Raw genomic sequence first — 21,135 nt, forward strand, 5'->3', positions numbered from 1 at the left:
AATTTAACTAACTTCTGTCAGTACATTAATGCCCTACCCCATTAAACACACAAATTGTATACATTATTGGATATATGTATTGTATTGTTACTTTGAAAGTCAGCAATAAACGAGAATATATACATTTTAAATAATACAAGGATTTCACAAGACAAAGCAGTAGAAAATTTAATGGACTTTTACAACATAATTATACAATCATAACAAGATCTAATATCGGTCTTCACGTGATTAATCCAGCATTAAAAAACAAAAATACATCATTCACACAACCTCATAACCACACACTAACTACAAACTCACATAATAGCAGGGACAAAACAGAATTTAATTATTTTAAAACAACAATCTGTACATGGGTTACTCACTCCAGTGAAATTCATAATTCACGAGCAGGAAACCATTATCAGATGATTACAAATGTTTAAAGTACAGTTCACAGGGTACCACAACTGCAGTCAGGCCTATTTAGACTTCCTTCGTTTGGCCTGAGTGGGACTCGCTCCAGTCTCTGCGAAGGACAAACAAGAAAGACCATCGGTTGAGATGCATGCGAGTGGAAAGATTGAGTTACAGCAGTGTTACAGAAATCTCTTTGTAGCTGAAAAAAAAAAAAAAAAATAGGCATTCATGACAACCAATTGTGGATTATAAAGTGATAATATAGTACAGGTACAAGAGTACATCAATGTGTACTGCTGTTCTGACTGAAATTTCTATTGTGATAGATATACATTTCCACAGTAAATGTTATCATTTAATTAACATAAAGGTATATAGCCAGTCCGACACACACACACACACACACACACACACACACACACACACACACACACACACACACACACACACACACACACACACACACACACACACACACACACACACACACACACACACACACACCTTTGGAAGCAGCACTGGAGGCAGCGGGCCTGGCCGACCTCTTCCTCATCCCGCTGTCCGCTACGGGCTCGTCCTCCGCCTCCTTGTCCGCCCGGGAGCTCCTGCGACTCGGACCCTTGGGCTTCTCCACAGCCACTCTGGAGAGGCAGACAGAGGGAGAAAACAAAGCGAGACAGACAAGAGTGGGGAGGGAAGAAGTGGTTGTTAATGAGGGTAGGCACAGGAATCCTTTAACCCTCCTCTGGTCAGAGTTACAATACCACATGGGACTCGGGACTCGGCTGTTTCTCCTCGTCTACCACAGATACTGCCCGTCTTCAGCCCCCACCGTGTCCACTACGAGGTGGCAGGGTCGGCGTGGTCACTGCGTGTGTCTTGGCAGCACCAGTACGGCTTAAATACATACCTTGGGACTAAGTTGATGGGCGTCTTTCTTTTCTTTGCCCATCTGTGATAGAAGTGGAAAAACAGCGGTAAACTAAAAACTGTGGTGCGCACAAAGCATGAGTTTACTTCCCCCTTCATATTTTTGGGAAAATTAAAATAAACCCAAGAAAGAAAGGAATGTGATGGCCATAAACAGAAGGTGAGAAGATCAGAGAAGAGGAAGCTTAAGCCTCATCCTTAAGAGAATGAGTACTGCGGTTGATCTATCTTTGAGACATGCATTTGAATTGTTGAAATGTTGCATGCCATGCATACATACCAAGTGTTGGGGCCACGCGGATCATTGATTTCACCATGTACCCCCCTGGCCAACCAAATGAACTCCCTGAGTTTCAGTAGAGTTAGAAATGTCTAAGCATTTCCCGTTCACAAGCACTGCACTTTAGACGTGGCCAACTTTTGAGAACATCGGCAGAATGGTATACCTTTATGGAAGCCCAAGCCCACGAATCACCACATGGTTGAAAAAATAATAAATGGTCAATATTATTTCAGGACCTCACCCTTGTTCTGTGACGACTTCTTCAGATGCTGCAGAGAAAAAAAAAAAGAAAAAAAGGTTAGCATCAGTCATAATCGAGAGATATAGGATATATAGCATTTATAGTTCCATGTAAGAAAGGAAATAAATTGGAACATACTTGTCTTTTCACTGGCGATAGGTTCCTGTGACTGTGGACCGGCGGGCTCAATTAGTGCTGGGGAAGATCATGAAGACATGTCAGCTCATACATACTAGGGATGTGAATAACTAAAAATTTTCATGGTCAAATAATCAGTGGGTGGAATGAACGAATAATCGATTATTCGATGTGTGCCGACATTCACAAAGGCAGCCATGGATCATCGGCAAAACGAACTGCTAAGTAGTTCCACGTCGAATTGTCTGTTGTGAAAAATGCATTCAACTGTAATCAGAAACGTGGTTATATGCTATAGACCCTATAGTATCTGTTGTATAAAGGCTGGGACGAATTTCGAATTATAAATATGTACAATGCATAACGTTAGTTCTCTGGCTCATAGCTGAGCGGACTAGAATACCTCCCGTTGCCAAGTCGTATCTAAGGTCCGTCCTATCTACTGTTGGAGTGAACAACGTTTCCGTTGCATAACAGCAGCAAGATGCAGTTTAAGTCTATCAAGCCCCATGTTCTCGATGTTAAAATGTTGGTTTGTCTGATTGTGTTTGTGTCTGTGGTTGTGTTTTTGTTCTGTTGTACTCTTGTGTATGTTAAGAAAGCAATGATGCACTGTGCCCAAGACAAATTTCCCCACGGGGACAATAAAGTTGAACCTTGAAACTTGATAAGAACCTTACGGGAAGGTAATGATTGTTTCAGGTATTAGTCAAACCCTCAGGCGTTACCAGGGAAACAAAGTTAAGGCTTGTGATAAACTTTATATTTGAATGGGAAAAAATGTTAACGGTCCAAATGTTAAAAATCGAATATTCTGAATACATACAACGGAAAACTCAGCAGAAAGTATCCCGGGAGTATCCAAACACCTACCTGGAGGGACTGGGGCAGACTGCGAGGGAGGGCCCATAGCTGGGGACTCAGACGGGGCAGCAGCCTCTCTGTTGGGGTCAGGCGGTGGCGAGGACGTGGATTGGGCCACCTCTGAAGCCGGCACAGTGGGGGCTGGCACAACGGAGGCTGGGGGACTTTGTACAGGGGCAGGATTGGGGAGTGAGGTAGCAGAGGAGGCAACGGTGGGCATAGGAGCCACAACAGGAGCCTGGGTGATTTTAGTCGAGACAGCGACGAGTGCAGAACTTGAAGCCTGGCTGGGGGCCTGAGCAGGGGCCACAATGGGTAGGGAGGGATTTGGGATTGGGGATGGAGAGGACACTGCGGTGGACACTTTAGAAGCAGCTGCCGTGGTCTGGGTCACTGGCGAATCACTTTGACTGACTGGACAGGCAGAAGTAGAGGGCGGGGCTAGTTGAGCCACAGATGCAGTCGCAGGCGCTGCAGGCTTCTCCCTGGCGCTCTGCGGTGGGTCTTGTGGACAGGGCACAGGGGCGGCCACCTGCACAGGCTTACTCTGAACCAGAGCAGGAGAGGGAGGACCCACGGGGCTCTTTCTCAGCGGGGTTGTGGTCCCAGGACTAGAAGAGGTGGGCGGGGAGGCCAGGGGGGGCTGAAAGGGTGACGATGGCGGGGCAGGAGGGCCGAGACGGGTTGGCGGCTGGCTGCCTAACGGACTGGACTTCTGCCCGAGGGCTACCTGTACTACACTTTCAGTTTTGATAGCCCCACAGTTTGTCTGCTGGGGGGCCGGGGGTGTGACAGCTGGGGCCGGTGAAGACGTATTGGTCGTCAACGGGACCTGGCCCCCGACTGTTCTAACGGGCTGAGCACTGGATACTGTAGTGCCAGAGGGCTGGGTGGAGCCTGGAGCTGGCGAGAGCTGGATGTTTGTGGGCACTGCGATCGGTGCTACCATGGTTACTGGCTGGGACACCACGGTTGTGTTGGGGGCCACAGAGGCTCCAGGGACCTGGAAAATAGGGTTGATAAATACAGGCTTGGTAGTGATGAACTGGGGCGGGCGGGGGTTGGGGGTCTGCTGTCGGACGTCCTGCGGCCTAATATTTTTGTTGGTAACGACCATAGTTGCGACCATGCCTGGTGGTGCCTGCGTCGCGGGGGCAGGGGGGATTGGATTCGAGGTAACAAACACAGTAATTTGACTAGAGGCGATGGGGCTTGACGCGGCGGGTAACTGTATGATGGAGTGAACAGCAGCCGCAGGCTTGGGGCTAGGGCTGGGCTTGGAGCCGACAGAGCCGGTGGTGAAGCTGGAGCAGACGGCCGCTAGAGGACTGCTGTTGCTAGAAGAGGCCGACTGGGGGGCTACAGCGAGGGTGGCATTAGTGTTTGGAATCGGAGCAGAGGCGTGGGTAGTCGTGGCGACGATGCTCTGAGTGGGATGGACAGCTTGACTCAGGGAGGGCTTATTGTTGAGGCTGGGGACGGAGGTTGGATTAGTGTTAACGGTAGTGCTCGCAGTTGTCTGCACGCTAGGGCTGCTGGTGGGAACGCAGGGCGCAGGCTTGGGTGGAGCTTCCATTTCCACCTGGGCAGGGGCTGGAGCAACCGGGCATGGAATGTCTGAGTCCTGAGAAACACTGGGCTGTTGTCTTTCTGGAGCCGATGGAGGCTTGGGACTCTCCTTCGCCACGTCCCTGGCAGGCGCGCTCTGCGTGGGCCGCGGAGGCATACCAGCTGAGTTGGGGATTTCCAGAAGCTGATTGAGAGACACTGGTGCGTCCTTTGAAGCGGACAAGGCCTCGGGAACAGAGTCTGGCGTGGGTGTCGTGTTCACAGGTTGCCTCTCAACCGAACCTGCTTGCGGTACAACTCCGCCCTCATGGGGTGTGGGGACACGGGGACTAGCCATTCTAGTAGGGGCAGATAACTCTCTGGAAGGCTGAGGATGGGCCATGGATTGGGGCTGAGGCATGGTTCCCTGGCTTTCCTTGGGTCCCTCAGTGGGGTTACCCTGCATGCCAATGAAGGTGTTCTGGGCAGGCTGAGTCTCGGGGGCGGCAGCAACTGGTGAGGGCATGGATACCAGATTGGAGGCTACTGCGGGGTGGTTCAGCATCATGGCAGACCCCGGAGCATTTATCATCTGCTGCTGGTTGGGAGGACCAGCGAGAGCCATCTTTGTCCCCTTCTGCCTCCCTGGACTTGGAGTGGCTGCTTTCCGGCTGGAGGCTGGACTGGACCTTCGACTGTTGCTGGGACTGGCTCTTTTGGCCTGCCCTCCGGACTGCTTGTCCAGCTTACTACCTGGACCTGCCGCCCCACCTGCAGAAGAGAATGACTGCTGCCCATTGTTACCATTGTTTCCACTGCCGTTATTTGTGCTGCCTTGCAGGTTTAAGTTCGGTGGGGCCTGCCCTATAGCCTTCAGCGTAGTGGGGTTCAGACCCTGTTGGTCAAAGCCCCTATTCAGGTTGGGTTGCCTTGGAGGCAAGGGAATGTTGATTTTAGGGGGGAACAGCCCTGCGATGGAGGCATTGAGTCGCTCCGGGGACAGGTTGATTTCGGACGGCTCTGTGCTGGGGGGCCGATTAGTCGGAGTCAGGGGGTGATGGTATGGCCTGGGGCTTGCCCGGTTGGGGGTTTTGGGCCTGGAGCTCTGCGAGGTTGTAGGAACGTTAGGGAAGTGGATGCCAGGCATGGGGCCCCCTTGTTGCGCCTGTGAGGGGAGCTGCTGCTGGGGACTGGCTCCAGGGTGCTGGGGCATGGACGGCGGAAGAGGGCCCTGCTTCATCATGTGAGCATTGGATGCTGGATTGACCATCATCTGTTGGGCTCCATTTCCAGACTGCATCACCAGCTCTGGGACTCCGGGCCTGCCCTGCATGGTGTGGCCTCCTCCAGGGGCCTCTTCTGTTTCAGACCCTTGAGAAGCCGGCCCGACATCTGGATGAGACATTCTCCGCGGTCCTCCAGCGAGCTGGACAGGGAACAGCACATATAGCGTAAGCGTAAGCAGAGTGAAAGTCTGAAAATAAACGTCACACAAGTTTTCAAAGCAGGTCCTCACCTGTGCGTTGACGCCCAGAGGCATCCCTCTAGGTTTGTCAGGTGAAGGCGGCACTCCTACATTCCCCTGCAGGTTAATCATCGCAGGCATACCTCCTTGTTGGGAAACTGGCATTCTGTGAACGTCCCCTGGATTGACCATCCCCCTGGGAGGCAGTTGACCTCCAGGAGGAATGGACATACGATTCTTAGCCTGTTCCTGCTGCATCTTCTGCATCATCATCATCTGATGCTGCTGCTGTTGGTGAAAATAGTTTGTCACAATCTTAAACTGGGGACCTATAAATATATGTATTGTTGTTGCTATTGAAGAAGAGCATTAGAAGGGTTTTAATCTTACCTGCTGTTGAAGGTGTGGTGGCTGGGCTTGCTGCTGTTGTTGTTGTTGTTGCTGCTGCTGCTGCTGTTGTTGTTGTTGCTGCTGCTGCTGCTGCTGCTGCTGAAGCTGGTGAGGATGCATTTGAGCCTGGGCTTGGCCAGGAGGCTGGGTTACGGCCATCCCCTGTTGCCCCTGCATCTGCATTTGTTGCATCTGCTGCTGCTGCTGTATCTGTTGCTGCTGTAATTGCTGCTGTTGCATCTGCTGCTGCATCTGCTGCTGTATTTGCTGCTGCTGCAAGTGCTGCATTTGTTGTTGTTGTTGCTGCTGCTGCTGCTGCTGTTGGATAAACTGCATGGGCACCTGCTGCAACACCCGCTGCTCTCCGGGTTGGGCAGTGAAGCCTACAGAGGTAAGTAAGTAAAACAATATTATTCCAATAAAAACCAATGTATACACATTGTACAGAGTGCAAGTGCAATTACCAGAAAAAGGACATGCTGAAGGAATTTGATGACAGGTTAGATATACATCGATATATCAACAATTACCTGCAGGCCTGTTGGGAAAATCAGGGAGTTTAGGACCAGAGGTATCCATGACTAAACTGTGATCTCCAGCCATCCCAGGTAGGTCAGAGTCCTCCAGACCAGAAGCCCCATCCAGACCACTGAGGAACGAAAGACAAGTTGCAACAAATAAACATACTGCAACATAGCAGCAGTAATCAAAAATGGGAACAAAAATCACAGCGCGGTGTGCTGTCTTACCCCAGGCCATCAGCTTGCTCTCCAACTTTAGGTTTCTTCTTTCGCGGGGGTTTCTTCTTCTTGGGCTTGGCCTGGTTACTACCCCCTGCTCCTTGCTTCGCTCCTGGCCCAAACTGGCTGGCAGAGATATCACTCTGGAGCAGGTTGACCAGCAGCGGGCTGGTCAGCGTTACATCCTTGTTAACAGGGAAGCCCCCTTGTGGTCCCACTGCCCCCGCCATGGGCATCTGCCCTTGGAACTGTGGGTTGAAGTTCATGCCATGCCCTTGAAAGTGGCCGTTGCCCACCTGCATGTGCTGAGGGGTTCCCATCATGCCTTGCGGCTGCTGTCCCTGCATATCAGGCAGCATCTGTTGGACACCCAATTCACCTGGCCCGCTGTTTGGGTCGACCAGTGGATGTTGGTGTTGCTGGGCTGCCTGTTGTTGTTGTTGTTGTTGTTGTTGTTGTTGTTGTTGCTGCTGCTGCTGTTGTTGTTGCAACATTGCCTGCTGTTGTTTCTGCTGCTGTAGCTGCTGCTGCTGCTGTAACTGCTGTTGAACTAGGGGATGCCCAGCAGGCAGCCTCATCTGCTGCCCATGCATACCCATCACCTGGTTTGGATTCCCGGCCATGGGAACCTGCTGCTGCTGGTTCATCTGTTGCTGCTGCTGCTGTAGTTGTTGTTGTTGTTGTTGTTGCTGCTGCTGCTGCTGCTGTAGTTGCTGCTGCTGCTGTTGCATTTGTTGCTGTTGAAGCTGGTGCTGTTGCTGCTGCTGTAACTGCTGTTGCTGGAGTTGAGCCATTTGTTGTTGCTGCTGTTGTTGTGGAGTCAAATGCTGCTGCTGCTGCTGCTGCTGCTGCTGCTGCTGCTGCTGCTGCTGCTGCTGGCCGACCTGGGCCTGGAATGGAACCATGTTCCCTGGAACATTTGGTGAAGGGCCCCGCATCATCTGGCCAGGCATGACCCCCGCCGGAACCTTTCCTACAAAAGCCTGCTTGTTCGCTTGCATCTGATTGGGAACCATTTGTTCCATCATGGTGTTCTGTTGCTGTTGTTGTTGTTGTTGCTGCTGCTGCTGCTGTTGTTGTTGTTGCTGCTGCTGCTGTTGCACTTGCTGCTGTTGTTGTTGCTGCGCTTGCTGCTGTTGTTGCTGCGCTTGCTGCTGCTGCTGCTGCTGCTGCTGTTGCTGTAGCAGCATGGCCTGGTGCCCCTGGCCTCCAACCATCTGACCCTGCCCATGCATCACCCCCTGGCCTTGTTGAGGCATCAACTGCTTGGGTGGGGTCATCCCTCCTCTCTGCCCCTGACTTAGGGGCCTGGAGAGGACCGTCTGACCTCCACCCTGGCCTTGAACCATCTGGCTGGGGGAGGAGGACACGGGCTGGGCCTGATGCTGGAGGCCCATCATCTGGGTTTGGAGGCCAGGTTGCGTCTGGCCCATACTAGCTCCGGCAGCGGCACCAGGAGGCTGACCGCCTGGTACACCCATAACATTAGCTTGGGCATGAGGCGGTCCCTGCATCGTGTTGGGAGCAACGGAAGATGGCTGTGGCCCTATTTGAATAAGAGAAGAGCAAGTTTTAAAAACGATGTAGATCATGTTTTTGGTACCAAGAATCCCATAACTATGAATAATCACATTTAGAAATGGCATAAATCCAATACCTACACAAGCTTAAATAGTACTTTCCAATGAAATCACTAAACATAATGGCATGTTATCATAAATGGCAATATATCCATCACATTGAAGATTCCCTCAACATTGAAAGCCAGGATAACTAACTTATAGGGATGCATCGTTATCTTTGAAAGCCTTTAAGCCTTTTCAACTTTAATGAAAGCCAAGGAAATGTGAATCTGGTCGTTCTTTATTTGAAGAGCCATGGCTCCATGTTACCTTGATGAGGCATGGCTTGACCGCTCTGAAGCTGCTGACCAGCTCCCCCTCCTGGTGTTCCAGGGGTAGTGCCACTCACTTGACCCTGCACAAAGTTCTGGTTTCCAGTCATGTTTGAAAAGCCCATGGGACGCTTTTGCATGCCTGCAATAAGAATTCAGTCCATCAGTTATGTCATACAGACTATCATTAGTCAAACTGTTTTAATCAATAACATTTTACAATCCTCCCAGTATAGCATAGATGAATAGATAGATAAACTATAATGTTTGTTAAGGACGCAATCAGAAACATTTCAAATAAGCTAAAATAACCTAGACATACAAGCAGTCAACGCTGATTTAAATAATGTTCTCAATAAAATCCAACCCTACAACTATAGATCTATTCCACAAATAACATTAGCTGGTCACACAGTTGCTAAGCAAGTTAGAGTGGACAGAACACTGTTCCCAAGTTCTTTTAATCCTGAAAGTCTCCCGCCTACTACAATCTTGCATATTGAGCCTTTAACCAAGAGCTTAAGTCTGCCTACCTGGCATTGCACCTGGATGAACTTGGCCCCCTGGCTGTCCATGCTGAGGCATTCCCATAAAGCCTTGCTGCATATTCCCTTGCGGTCCGAGAGCCGCTCTTCCTGGGGAGCCCACACCCTGGGGGAAACCCTGTGGGGTGGTCGGTCGCTGGGCCATCATTGGAGGGGTCCCGGGGGAGCCTTGCTGGAAAGGAGACGAGGAGGAACCGGGGGACTTGGCGGCAAGGTTACCCTGCTGTCCAGGGGCGGGCGGGAGCGGCGGGGGGGGCCTAGGGGGTCCTACTACACCCCCAGGGCCTGTCTGAGGGCCTTTAGGCTGAGGGGCTGCAAACTGTCCCATGCCACCCTGTTGCTGCTGCAACTGACCCTGTCCGATGGCATTAAAGACCTGTCCAGTTTGTTGGCTGCCATATGGGTAAGGAGGTGGAGGGTGATTGGGAGTCTGAACGGCAGCTAGGGAAGGGGGGCGCTGACCGATTTGGCCTTGAGGAGGTGGCTTTCTCCATGCAGGGCCCCCTTGGGTGGCTGGTGGCTGCAGGACCCCAGATGGTAGCTGGTTCCAGTTAGGAGGAACAGCCATCGGGCCAGAGGGGTTGAACGGAGGTCTAGGTCCAAGTTGGGACAGCTGCGCTTGCTGTTGTTGCTGTTGTTGCTGCTGCTGCTGCTGCTGCTGCTGTTGTTGTTGTTGTTGTTGCTGCTGCTGCTGCTGTTGTTGGTGCTGCTGAAGCTGTTGCAAGGCGGCAGGGTTAAGCTGCCTGCCAACCTGCAATGCTTGCATGTGATGGGCGGCCTGCGGGGGCATTTGACCCGAGCCGTGGGGACCCGCCTGTTGGTGCTGGAGTTGCTGCTGCTGCTGCTGCTGAACTGACATCATTGGGTCCATCCCGTCTGGGGGAGAAGAATTAGGGTTTAATTTTCTCTGAGCTCCACTTATGTTCGATCATAAAGTAAGGGAAAATAAAGTAACAAACCTATTTGAGTGGTTGATCCTCGACCTCGGGGAGGCATCTGTCCACTGCCGCCCGGAACCATCACCTGCCCGGCCATGCTGGGCCCAGGGGGCACCATTGATGGATTGGGCATCCTCATAGCTAATAGTCAAAACACACATGGTCTTAATATAGAGTTCATGCAGGCAGTCTCACACACACACACGCACCATAAAACTATACAATTAACTGGAAGATAGTACCATATGTTTAGTCCTTTGGTACCTGAGGTCAGTGGAGTAAGGAATAAGCTCAGACTCTCTGGAGAATATTAGTTTCAATTGAAAATGTATTTCAGCGTTTATAAGCAACCTGGGCTTTACCATGATTCAGTAACTACCTGTCGTAAACCATTTTCCGATAATGGGACATCAAGTCATGGTTTATTAAGCTCAACCTTTCATTATTTTAGTTACATTATTTATTACTGTTTTTTAATGACCTAGTCAGCTAAAATAAGAATGTATGATTCTGTTACTTATGAGCATAGTGTTTTTACGTTGTCAAGCGAGCATCTATTCTATATTTCTACTCAGACTGTCTTTAGGTTTATGCATTGATTAATAATGGTTTAAATGGGGAGGACTCCTGTTATTTAAAATGAGCGCACACACATATTACATTATGGACCAATCAGAATGGTGGGGTATGAAGATAGATTAAGGAGCGTTAACCGTGTGTGCATCATACCTGGACCAGGCTGACCTGGAAACCCCATGTCCATTCTCATCTGGCCAGGCATCCCGATTGGCCCATTCACCCGGACCTCTTGGCCTCGGTTCTGGCCCATGGCGACGTTTATGGGTCCCTCCCCTGGACACAGTAGACAAACACAAAAGAGCAAGCTTTAGGTCAATGTTTCAAACATGTGTACTTGGTCAAAAGGTTGGGTGCATGCGACACATATCAATAAATGAGCTCTGCCATACCCTCTATTTGTACTGAGAGGATGCCCAGGTCTCGTAGCTGTTGCTGGTTGTTCTGGGCCAGCAACCGCAGGCGTTCTGCAGCATCCCTGGGGATGTTGAAGGTAACACGTACGCTGTTCCATTTTTCCACGCGCTTTGGCTGCAGTGTCTCTGAGCCTAGAAGGAGAATGGAATATGATGAAGACAATAAACTGAATTGGTAGAGATGGCGGGTGCAAAATGGGATAACATAAGAAGTTGTTAGCGCAGATGATCGGAAGCGCGTGCAGCCTGCTAATAAGTGATGCTTTACAAATATCCGACACTTTACCTAAATCAATAATGCTGGGTATGCCAATTACAACTCTGTTGAGTTTTTCTGCAAAGTCTTCATCCTCAAGGTTTCCTTTAAAAGCAACAAAAATTGTAAAATGTCCCTCATCCCCATTGCTCTCTTCATTGCATTCTTGCTCAACACAGTCCTCTTGTGTTCCGCTTCCTCCTTGGCAACCACCTGTATCTTCTACTACATCCTCCTCTACTCCAGAGTCCCCATTGGAGTCATTATCACCTTCCAGCATTTTTGCCCCCGGGGGCAGCTGAGGTGGAATATGTGGATGTGCCATCCTCTCCCTATACTAGGATTGGCCTGGTCAAGCTTAATCCGGTTATGCTGAAACAAAGGAGGAATGGATTTTTTTAGGTCCCAATTTTAATAGTCAACTTCGAGGATTACTAAATAAGGACACACAAAACGAAACGTTTTTAAGATGTACAGTCTCAAAGTAACTGAATCTGTTTATGATCAGCTAGATCTGCTAATGCCAGTTCCTTAAGCTTTGTAATCACTGTTCCTGCCCAAACACAATATGCTGTGCAGATATTGTATCGATTCAATGTAATCGTTTTGTTGTGCAGAAAAGAACCCGATTTTCTCCTAGACATATGCATACACGCTCCCAACATAAAGCTGATCCAACGTAATGAGCTAGGTCCTTATCTGTCCGCATCACAGGCCTCGGAACAGCCAACCCTCCAGACAACATCTGACACCTGAGAAATTATGCTTTACGTCATCCAGTACATGCTTGCAAACGCTACGTTATTTTGTCATGTGACAAGGTGCTTTTGGTAAGTATGTCACGCAAATACTTTTGAACACGAATGGCAATACAATACGTTTGATAACGGCTCATTAAAGCCATAGGTAGCCAGCTAGCTAAATCTGGCTAGGCCATTAGCATTAATTCATCGTGAAAACATTGAACAATTCTGAACCCCTAAATTAGGCGATTAGTCGGCTTGTATTGCTAGAACTAACTCAGCAGAAAGTACACAACTTGATACAAAATAAAAACATTTATTAAAAGGCTTACCAAACACATCCATGAAAATAGAAATGTATCAGTTCGGCCTCTGCGAGCTAGAGATGCTAGCACAACATGATCACATCAGCAGCGCTGCAGGAAACCAGAGCCCGTCACTAAGGTTCCTAGTTGTTTAGGTTCCTAGCCCGTCACGAAGGTTCCTAGTTGATTAGGGTCCAAGCCCGTCACAATATTCCTAGTTGCTTAGGCTCCTAGCCCTGTCCTAGCCCCACACGAAGGTCCCTTGTTGTGTAGGTTCCCCCAGCCCGGCAGGAAGGTCCCTAATTGGATAAGTTCCTAGCTGTCATTAAGGTTCCTAGCAGGTCAGATAGGTTCCTAGCACGTCAGTCTTTCCAACCCCGTTTAGTAAAAAATAAGTTTAAATGTGCAACATCCACCAAAGATTACTTTGAAATATACTTCAATCAATAAAAGAAAGCATAAGTCATTAATTCATACATTTATAAAAAAGGCCCAAATTAGTTAAACATTATTGGACAACGTTATTATAACAATTCGTCTACATACAAGGACAATATAAATATTGCTTTATTTTATTCAATCCCTATAAAATGCATGATGTTTCAAAGTATTTTGCTGTGTGAGAATTGGGGGAAATAAACATTGCTCTCAACCTTTGTGCAAACATTTTATTTTTGGGCATAAGCTTGCTTTTGATCAAAATCAAATACAAGAATAATAAATAATGCAAACATGAGCTGCATGTGCAAATAGGTATTTTAAGACAACTTATCGTAAAGTGAAGGCAACAAGAAACAACAGATTATGTGCAACAAGCACCATTCACAAAAACAACTATGGGTGTGTTGTCAGAAAGCCAGTATTGATATTTCTGGAAGTTAACTTTACATTGCAGGAATTATATTACCAATTGTGTGCAATACAAGACAATATTTATTGTAATTACATGGCAAAATGAAAAAAAAAAAGTTTAACTAATTAACAAAAATTGTAACCTGATCATTCGTAAAATAAAGATGCTCATTTGCACGCACAACTATGTATTTCTTATAAAAACATAAAACAAAACATTTAAAGTGAATGAAACCATGCACAGTAGTTTTTCTTAAAAACATTTAAATGCATTTATTTTACAACTGCTAATAAGAAACCACCTCCCCCAACTACATCAAAACATTTTATCGATTTGATCCTATCCATAACATAAATAGTAAAGTGGTCCAAAGGAAGTTCTGATTGCGCTCACTAAAAAGGTACAGTCCACATTCAAAGCATGTGTAGCATCCAACAATTATCGAGTATTTGTATAATTTATTTGATACATTTTAAACTTTGTTTGATTTTACTTCTCTTGTGCTATACAAGAATACATAAAAATAAATAACCCAACCGATGGTCTGTGTTCAATGCCAAACCAAAATTGGATACTTTCGTTTGTCATTTATTAATTCTGAAACAATGTCTTGGAAAGAACACATGCTAGAAAAGGGTTTAGTGTATGTCGGTGATTTAAAATAGTTTGACACGCGTCACATCTTGCATCGAAGCTGCAGTTGGAAATTAAATTCCAATTCAACCGTGGCGCTACCCTTTCTTTCAAATGGCGACGAACGTTTCATTTCATTGTTGACGAATACACAATGGAAAATGGCTGTGTCGGTCAGTGTTATGAGTTGCACTATATAACCCAGAAAAATTAAGTTCTACGGTGGGTTAATGTGACCTAGGACCATCAAGCAGTATGTAGAGACAAAGGTTTCCGCTAACATCCCTTGATATTGTTTGATTGCGGAAATATCGACAAAATAAAAAAATTACTGATCAGTAGCCTTGATTCGTCTTCTAAAAAAGGAGATGTCTTTATTTGCTCATCGACTAGCCATCATTTCACCTCCTTCTAGGCCCCTAGCCCAGGAATAATTAAATTCCCGGCATGAAAACCTTTAAACGTGCATTTTTGCTAAGGTAAACCTATCTTTGTAGCATTTGAAAACATCCTCCATCTCCATTGAAAGGATATGGCTAGGGCATGTTCATAGACATGGTGAGAGCGGAAGCATCTGCACTCCTGGGGTCCTTCACCCCAATAATGAGATCATTGGTTCTCCTGGTCCCCTCCACCAGTGACAAGACACCCGTCCTCTTCACCTCATGGCCTTTGGCCTGTAGGACCAAGACATCCTCCTCCAGAAACTCGGCTGGATTGAATGAAGATACATACAATTCAGGATGAAAAGTTTGAGTTAAAATAAAGAAGTCACTGCTGACTGAGGTAACGCCAATAATCTAAACATTGGGTGTGTTGAGGTTCTACAAACATGCTTAAAGTTCATACTCACAGTCCACCAAAAGGGTGTTTGGCTGTAACTGTGGGTGGAGTCTTCCATATGCTAAGCTGTCGCTCAAGTTCTTACGGGACGACAGCACATTCATCAGCACCTATGAGATCAGAAGACAGTCGGAGATACAAGGAAATATGTCACAATCAAACAAGCCAATAGTATTTGACTTGGGCATTGATCTATTTAATCTTGTAAGTGATTGTATAACCTGTGTAATGCTGCTGAGGGCCCTCTCTCCATTGGAAGATCCCAGGGCTACATAGGTGCCACACATCCCCACTGCAGGTCTCACAGCTGTGGGCATCAGAAAGGACATGGGCCTTTTTCCAGGCTCGATGTTGTTGTGCTACAGTTACCAGGGCAGATCGAGGACCAAAACTTTAGAGATTGCTCAAGGAGTTTGGTCAAGTGAATTCATTAGGGAAATACGTAAATGTTAACATTACTGGGTTATGCTCCGACGTCTGTGTTTTATTTGGCCAGGAAAAGGCCAGGATCTGGCTATTTAAAAGGATCCCTGAAGAAGTAAGTATCCCACTTCCGAATGGCTTGTTCAAGGAGCTACACAAAAACAGAATTAAAACATTAAAATGCAAATAATAATGCATAATAAAGTTTTTCTTTTTTTCCAGGGTGGGCATCATTTAAACCCCAACCCAAGTAGATAAAAATAAGCAACTGAAGCTCATCAGTACCCCATGACGGACACTATGAAGTCGTCGGGCCCCATGACCATAACCTGGCTCGCCACTCCTTCTTCCTCCAACGCAAATGAAGGTGTGTAATGACCAGCAGGGAACGCCTGAGTGTCGTTGATCATCTCCCGAAGTCGTGCAGCCTGGGCCTTACTGGCAGGAAGAACAAACCACATGAAGATAATATCAATTAAATATGCGCCAATGATTATTACTGTCAAACCTATGAATGAATAACCAATCAAACCAAGAAGAACCTACCTCAGCATCTCAGACACTACCTCCAAGACTGAACCGTTGTACATGGGGTCACCAAGTCCGCTTGCAAGAGCCAGTGCTATTTTCACAGACTTGGGGAGGGCAAGGAAAAAAAAAAAGTCATCAATTCGTTTTCAAGTACATACACTATCGGTCAACAGTCTTCTCATCACAGACAACAATACTTTATTTGGTGTAGTGAATCAATGTAATTGCCCTGATTTTACTGAAGAATCCATCCATTTGGTCTAATTCAACATTTTAAAAATTGTGATTCAAAACATTGATATTCATTCATTATTCATTGTAGGCCACAACAAGATTTTCACTGGCCTTATCTGTTGACCAAAGTATTTCGTTTTTACCTGTACAAAAATAATTCATGTGAATATATAGAATGTTACCTCTGCTATCCAGTGGTAGGTGCTATTCCTGGGCACCTGGTTAGTAATGTTGTAGCCTTCCAGGATGTTGAGAGCTGTGATCAGGGCCACGCCAGCATGTGGGGCTGGGGCCGCCATTACCTGGTGTCCTGCACAACAAGAATAAATAGGCATGATGATAGGCAAGATCATACGAGTCCATTGAGAAACGCCTTAAAATTAATGAGTCAACGATTTTTATTTCCATATCTTATCGGAGCTGGTGTTTACCTTGATAGACGACCTCAGCTGGTTGCCTTAAAGCTGTGCTGTAGGTTGAAAAGTCATTTTCAGACACCACTCCTCCCCTTGCTTGAACCTTTTGAAAATATATCATGGTACATGTGAATACACCGTCTTCTGTTTAGCGTCATTCATTAAAAAATTTGATATAGAACCTGAACCACATGTTAAAACACACAAAGTACTAAATTGTGTATCCCAATATTAGTACAACTGCACAATATTTACAGATTATAATACATAATCTATATGGTTATATTTTATCGGGAGGTTTCTTCTGATTCCAATCCCTATTTCGATTTCAGTAATTGCGGGTCTTGATGCAAAGGATGTTCCTATACAACGTTAAAAAATAAGAATAGAATCATCGATTTCTATGGGGAAAAAAATCTACCGCAGAGACTCACAGCAGCAACCATTTCTTGGGTCAGGTTTCCACTGTAGAATTCAGAGATCCCCTTCGACGCAATCTCATCCAAGATGGCCGCCAGATCAAGCCGTCGGGTGAAAAAGCCTGAGATGGGAGGCTGGCCGTTGGGTAGGAACATCTTCATGAACGCTTCTGACATGCTCTGGTTCTTAACTGCAGCTAAAGCTTCAGCTATGGAGAAAAACAAAATGTCCAAATTTGCCAAACCAAATCTTTACTGCTTGATACATGCATGTTATACATCTTTTCATCATAACGTTTAAGTGGGGACATTTGAAGTGAAATAGCAAGGACAATAATGCTCACTAGTTAGTACAGATTGACTACACACCCAAATCATGGCTAACGTTGAAGCCATTTCTGGCCACATCTGCTGCCAATGTAACGACATCCTTCCATGGCAATCTGAAATTGTAAAGGTCTTTCAAGTAACACTGGGTTAACAATACTTGAATCTTGTGTTTGAATATTGAATGTGGCCAACAAGCAAGAAAGAGTGGTTTGTTCACTGCCTTGAAGGCTTAGGCCATGGAACTGGCTGAATAATTGCATAGCATCAATGTAATTACACACTGACACTACAGGGAGAGGTTTACATTGCATGTTCACTGAGCATAGCTTCTGATTACAGAGCGACTACAACTGCGGAAGCCCTCAACCGTGTTTTATCCAACACCATTATCGAGCATGAGCCCATTTCAGCCCAGCACTTAGCATGGTAATATAAAATTAAGAAAAATAAATGGGCCAAAAAGATGAACCAATAGCCTTTTGGGACGCCCCTTCGTACAGGAAAAAACAGAAATGGATGGTCCTGTAAACAGGAACCAAACACACACTCAACAGGTATCTTCCCTAAGTGAGTTTCAGTACCTGCCATAGAGCTGGTGAGCCTCGTGCATTCCACTGAGCATGCCCGGTACGCCCACAAGCAGGCCGGGCTAAAAGGGCCAATAGGAAACAGTCACTGACTAGGGTTGTAATACAGTTCAGTTTAACATGTTATGCCTCACTGGGGCATGATACACAAACAAACACATCACAAATACATCACAAATTACTTGTAAAAGTTAGTACAGTGACCATGGCGTTTGCAGAGGATTTAATAAACACTCAACCTTGCTGCCCAAGTGCTGCAGGACCAGCCCTCCAATGACTTCTTACCAGGCCCCGTGGCCAGGCGAAACAGGATATCTCACCCCCAGCTTCCGGCTAGACAGTTAGCAATTTTAATGGCTCAACCGGCGAACCACCATATTTTCAATATGGCTGCAACCCTCTGGGATTTGTGATTTTGGCAGTTACATCAAGAAACTTGTCAAATCTCAAGTAAAATCTATTCAGGTCATCCGATAAATCCATGTAACTATCCAAACAACATATGGATTGGTTTGATTATTCTGGCCTGTTATTCTATTCTATTCTCAGACCATCCCACAATGCCTTAAGATTTGTTCTCCTGTACGTCTCCTGAATTCTTTCCTTATACTGTAATTTGGACCTCTTTATTTGCAGTTGGTCCTCATTCCTCAGATCTCTTTATCAAATCCACGAAGGAGCCATTTGTTTTGTTGCAAAATCTTTCATTATATGTTCGGATCAGCCATTGTTAAAGGTAATTAAAAAGTCAAAATGAAAAGACAATCAACCATAAATGATCCAACTTGTAAGCTTCTGAACTTGTATGGCATATTTATCATCATGATTTCATCTACATATTTTCCTATCCATGTATGCCAAATACCAGACATATGTTAATGTCCTCTACAGCCCAACTTCTATGAAGGCTATGAAGGCAGGCATATTATTTTGCTTCTCCCTACCGTACAATGTTTGCAAGGAGCCAATGCACAGCAAGCTAATAATGGGTGTTGACACTTGTGTATAATCCAAAGAGATCCTCAAGGATCAATTTACGTTCCTCCTCCCTCTTTCCCTGTGACAAAATCCTGTTTTACTTGTCCTTTCCCATGCTCTATGATAATGTGGTCACGTACAAGAGTAAAGCAACAGGAACGCAGTAACCTACCTTCAGCTTGAAGCCTGCCTCCAGCATTTCCTCGCTGAGAGACAATGGGGAAGTCTCTCGGAAGTCAATAACCTGCGTCTGGTTCTTCCGGATGTCGTGGACCAACATCACTCCGCCGCTGCAGGGCACGTCCACACAGAACCAAGTCAGACTGCTGTTGCTTTGTGCCGTTTCAGGTCAAACTAAAACACAATCGGCGGAACTCACCCTCCAATCCCAGAGGTGTGTGGGTGGATGACGCCCAGACACAGGGCGGCGGCGATGGCCGCGTCCACACTGGATCCCTGCCTGGCCAGGACGTCAAAGCCCAGGGATGTGCACTGGGACACATCAGTCACCACTGCCCCCTGGTTATAGATCTACAAACAGCAGCAGAGGACGTTGGGGAGGTGGTTGGGAGTTATGTGAGTGTGTGTCTAAGTGTCCGGCAAATGATACGAGTCAAGGCAAAATAAAACATTCAAGGGACAGCAAAACAGACAGACGGTGCACACCTGTGGGTCTCCAAAGTATATCTGCATGATGAGAGCAATGGTGACCCCTGTAGCAAAGGTGAGACACGCGGTGATGATGACCGTCAGTCCGTCCCGCTGGCAGGCACAGCCCTCTGCTAAGGGGTCCACGGTGGTCTCCTGGAGGGGTGAGATGTCGTGGCTGGCCAGGTCCGAGGCCGACGACGGGAGACGCTGCAGACGTGCAGACTTCAAAAACCCATCTGGGTCTGTGGAAAAATGAGTTTGATTACAAATTGAACAAATCAAACGATTTACGTAGATGATAAGCAATGCAATGGCACTATTGCCATAGTGGGGGATTGCAGACAAAGATGTATGGCAGGGAATGCTCTGACCTGTATCTTGGTCGCTGAGGCAGTCATCATCTTTGCGAGATCTGAGCGCGTTATCTCCAGAGAGCACCTCGTCCTCTGGCAGCCGAGGGAAGCTTGTGATGCTCATGTAGTCGACCGGTGAATACGCACTGCCTAAAGTTGTCTCCTGATTTGCGTCTTTATCTGCTATAGGTCCACTTGGATACCCTGCATTTTCGACTGCCGGATTGTACATGACTAGTTTGAGACAAATACAAATATGCAACTGCTATGAGAAGGTGGAATGCTATTACAGGTTTATGATTTTGCCACCAAAGAATGGTTTAGGCCACCGCTCTTGATCAGACACTGCTGAATCCAGACGCTAAATGATTTCTCGGATGATGATGAGGATGATGATGATGATGCATATTGTTTGGAAGATCCATGTGCAACATCTGTGGAGGGTCGAAAACAGAACATTTTGCAGAGGCAACAGACTCGTTAAAGCCACTTCTTGCCCGCATGTTTGTCATGACATTCAGCCACGCCGATATGCTGTTGAAACACGATAGCAAATAGACAGCAAAAAAGAATAGCGATAAATAAAACATTTAAATGGGGATGTACGCCATTCTCTTTCAACAGATGAACAGCTGACATAATCTATTTGGGGTAGTGCGCGTTGGATACTTTTTTTAAGACGACATTCGGTAATGCACAACTATTACATAATTTACCACTTGAAACACAACTCGAATCACGGGATGATACACACTGTCCATTGATCAGATGCTCTTACCGTCTCGAAAAGCAAGCCTCCTCCGACTACTTGAAAGCAGCTTTTATTATGGTAAAGCAGGTGAATTCAAGAGAATTTGCCTCACAAATCACAAGCTACCGGATCCATGACGTCAGGAGGGAAACGTCACCGCGTTAAAGACGCACTAACATACTGTCGAGGCGTGGAAACCTACAATACAGGCCAACCACGCTCTGCCTGTGCTACAGGTATATCCAATAGGAGGTGTTAAGAGTTACAGTGACTCAATGTTTTGTTACAGGTATATCCAATAGGACATGTTAGATTTACAATGACTCAATGTTTTGTTACAGGTATGTAGGAGGTGTTTGAGTTACAGTTCAATGTTTGTAGTCATACAGTACATATATAAAGGAATGTTGGCGTCATTAGAAGAATACTGCATCTCAAAAAGCTTACTAATCCTAACCC

At 46.6% G+C, this 21,135-nt stretch overlaps 2 protein-coding genes across 8 annotated transcripts; both read right to left on the reverse strand.

Annotated features, from left to right (window-relative positions):
* Positions 1-142: 142 nt before the first annotated feature.
* Positions 143-12,962, reverse strand: ncoa6 (nuclear receptor coactivator 6). Of its 6 annotated transcripts, none has more exons than XR_003977142.1 (17): positions 12,702-12,962; positions 11,657-11,998; positions 11,347-11,502; positions 11,108-11,230; positions 10,400-10,519; positions 9,429-10,316; positions 8,894-9,037; positions 7,011-8,547; positions 6,792-6,910; positions 6,262-6,644; positions 5,923-6,159; positions 2,868-5,832; positions 1,995-2,051; positions 1,857-1,884; positions 1,313-1,678; positions 907-1,043; positions 143-511 (listed from the first exon to the last, which is right to left on the reverse strand). XR_003977142.1 is itself a non-coding variant. In XM_030359092.1 (17 exons), exons 2-17 carry the CDS (start codon positions 11,949-11,951, stop codon positions 465-467), a joined length of 7,278 nt encoding a protein of 2,425 aa, XP_030214952.1. In that variant the 5' UTR covers positions 11,952-11,998; positions 12,702-12,961; the 3' UTR covers positions 143-464. The 6 variants fall into 6 exon arrangements, 4 of the variants coding, with proteins under 4 accessions (XP_030214952.1, XP_030214984.1, XP_030214962.1 ...); XM_030359092.1 differs by having other exon boundaries at positions 1,313-1,354; positions 12,702-12,961; XM_030359117.1 differs by lacking the exon at positions 143-511 and having other exon boundaries at positions 1,313-1,354; positions 1,613-1,678.
* A 365-nt stretch (positions 12,963-13,327) lies between these two features.
* ggt7 (gamma-glutamyltransferase 7) lies at positions 13,328-20,889 on the reverse strand. 2 transcript variants are annotated; one of them, XM_030361413.1, is made up of 16 exons: positions 20,704-20,889; positions 19,944-20,359; positions 19,588-19,814; positions 19,301-19,452; positions 19,094-19,211; positions 17,938-18,005; positions 17,396-17,469; positions 17,042-17,235; positions 16,623-16,710; positions 16,374-16,501; positions 15,973-16,061; positions 15,712-15,864; positions 15,463-15,577; positions 15,225-15,362; positions 15,014-15,113; positions 13,328-14,872 (listed from the first exon to the last, which is right to left on the reverse strand). In XM_030361413.1, exons 2-16 carry the CDS (start codon positions 20,155-20,157, stop codon positions 14,697-14,699), a joined length of 2,034 nt encoding a protein of 677 aa, XP_030217273.1. In that variant the 5' UTR covers positions 20,158-20,359; positions 20,704-20,889; the 3' UTR covers positions 13,328-14,696. The 2 variants fall into 2 exon arrangements, with proteins under 2 accessions (XP_030217273.1, XP_030217282.1); XM_030361422.1 differs by having other exon boundaries at positions 19,944-20,159; positions 20,704-20,851.
* Between the last annotated feature and the right edge of the window lie 246 nt (positions 20,890-21,135).

The sequence above is a fragment of the Gadus morhua genome, chromosome 1, assembly GCF_902167405.1.
Source record: "Gadus morhua chromosome 1, gadMor3.0, whole genome shotgun sequence".
Lineage (NCBI taxonomy): Eukaryota > Metazoa > Chordata > Actinopteri > Gadiformes > Gadidae > Gadus > Gadus morhua.

Bases quoted from the DNA above. Each gene is read 5' to 3' on its own strand.
- ncoa6 (XM_030359092.1), bottom strand. From the start codon at position 11,951: ATGGCACATCCACATATTCCACCTCAGCTGCCCCCGGGGGCAAAAATG. The intron at 6,911-7,010 runs GTAAGACAGCAC...TTCGTTCCTCAG, and splicing joins GAGCAAGCTGATGGCCTGGG to TGGTCTGGATGGGGCTTCTG. The intron at 6,160-6,261 runs GTAAGATTAAAA...TTTCACCAACAG, and splicing joins CACCACACCTTCAACAGCAG to CAGCAGCATCAGATGATGAT.
- ggt7 (XM_030361413.1), bottom strand. From the start codon at position 20,157: ATGTACAATCCGGCAGTCGAAAATGCAGGGTATCCAAGTGGACCTATA. The intron at 16,062-16,373 runs GTAACATTCTAT...GCCCTCCCCAAG, and splicing joins CCTACCACTGGATAGCAGAG to TCTGTGAAAATAGCACTGGC. The intron at 15,578-15,711 runs GTACTGATGAGC...GTTTTTGTGTAG, and splicing joins TTCATAGTGTCCGTCATGGG to CTCCTTGAACAAGCCATTCG.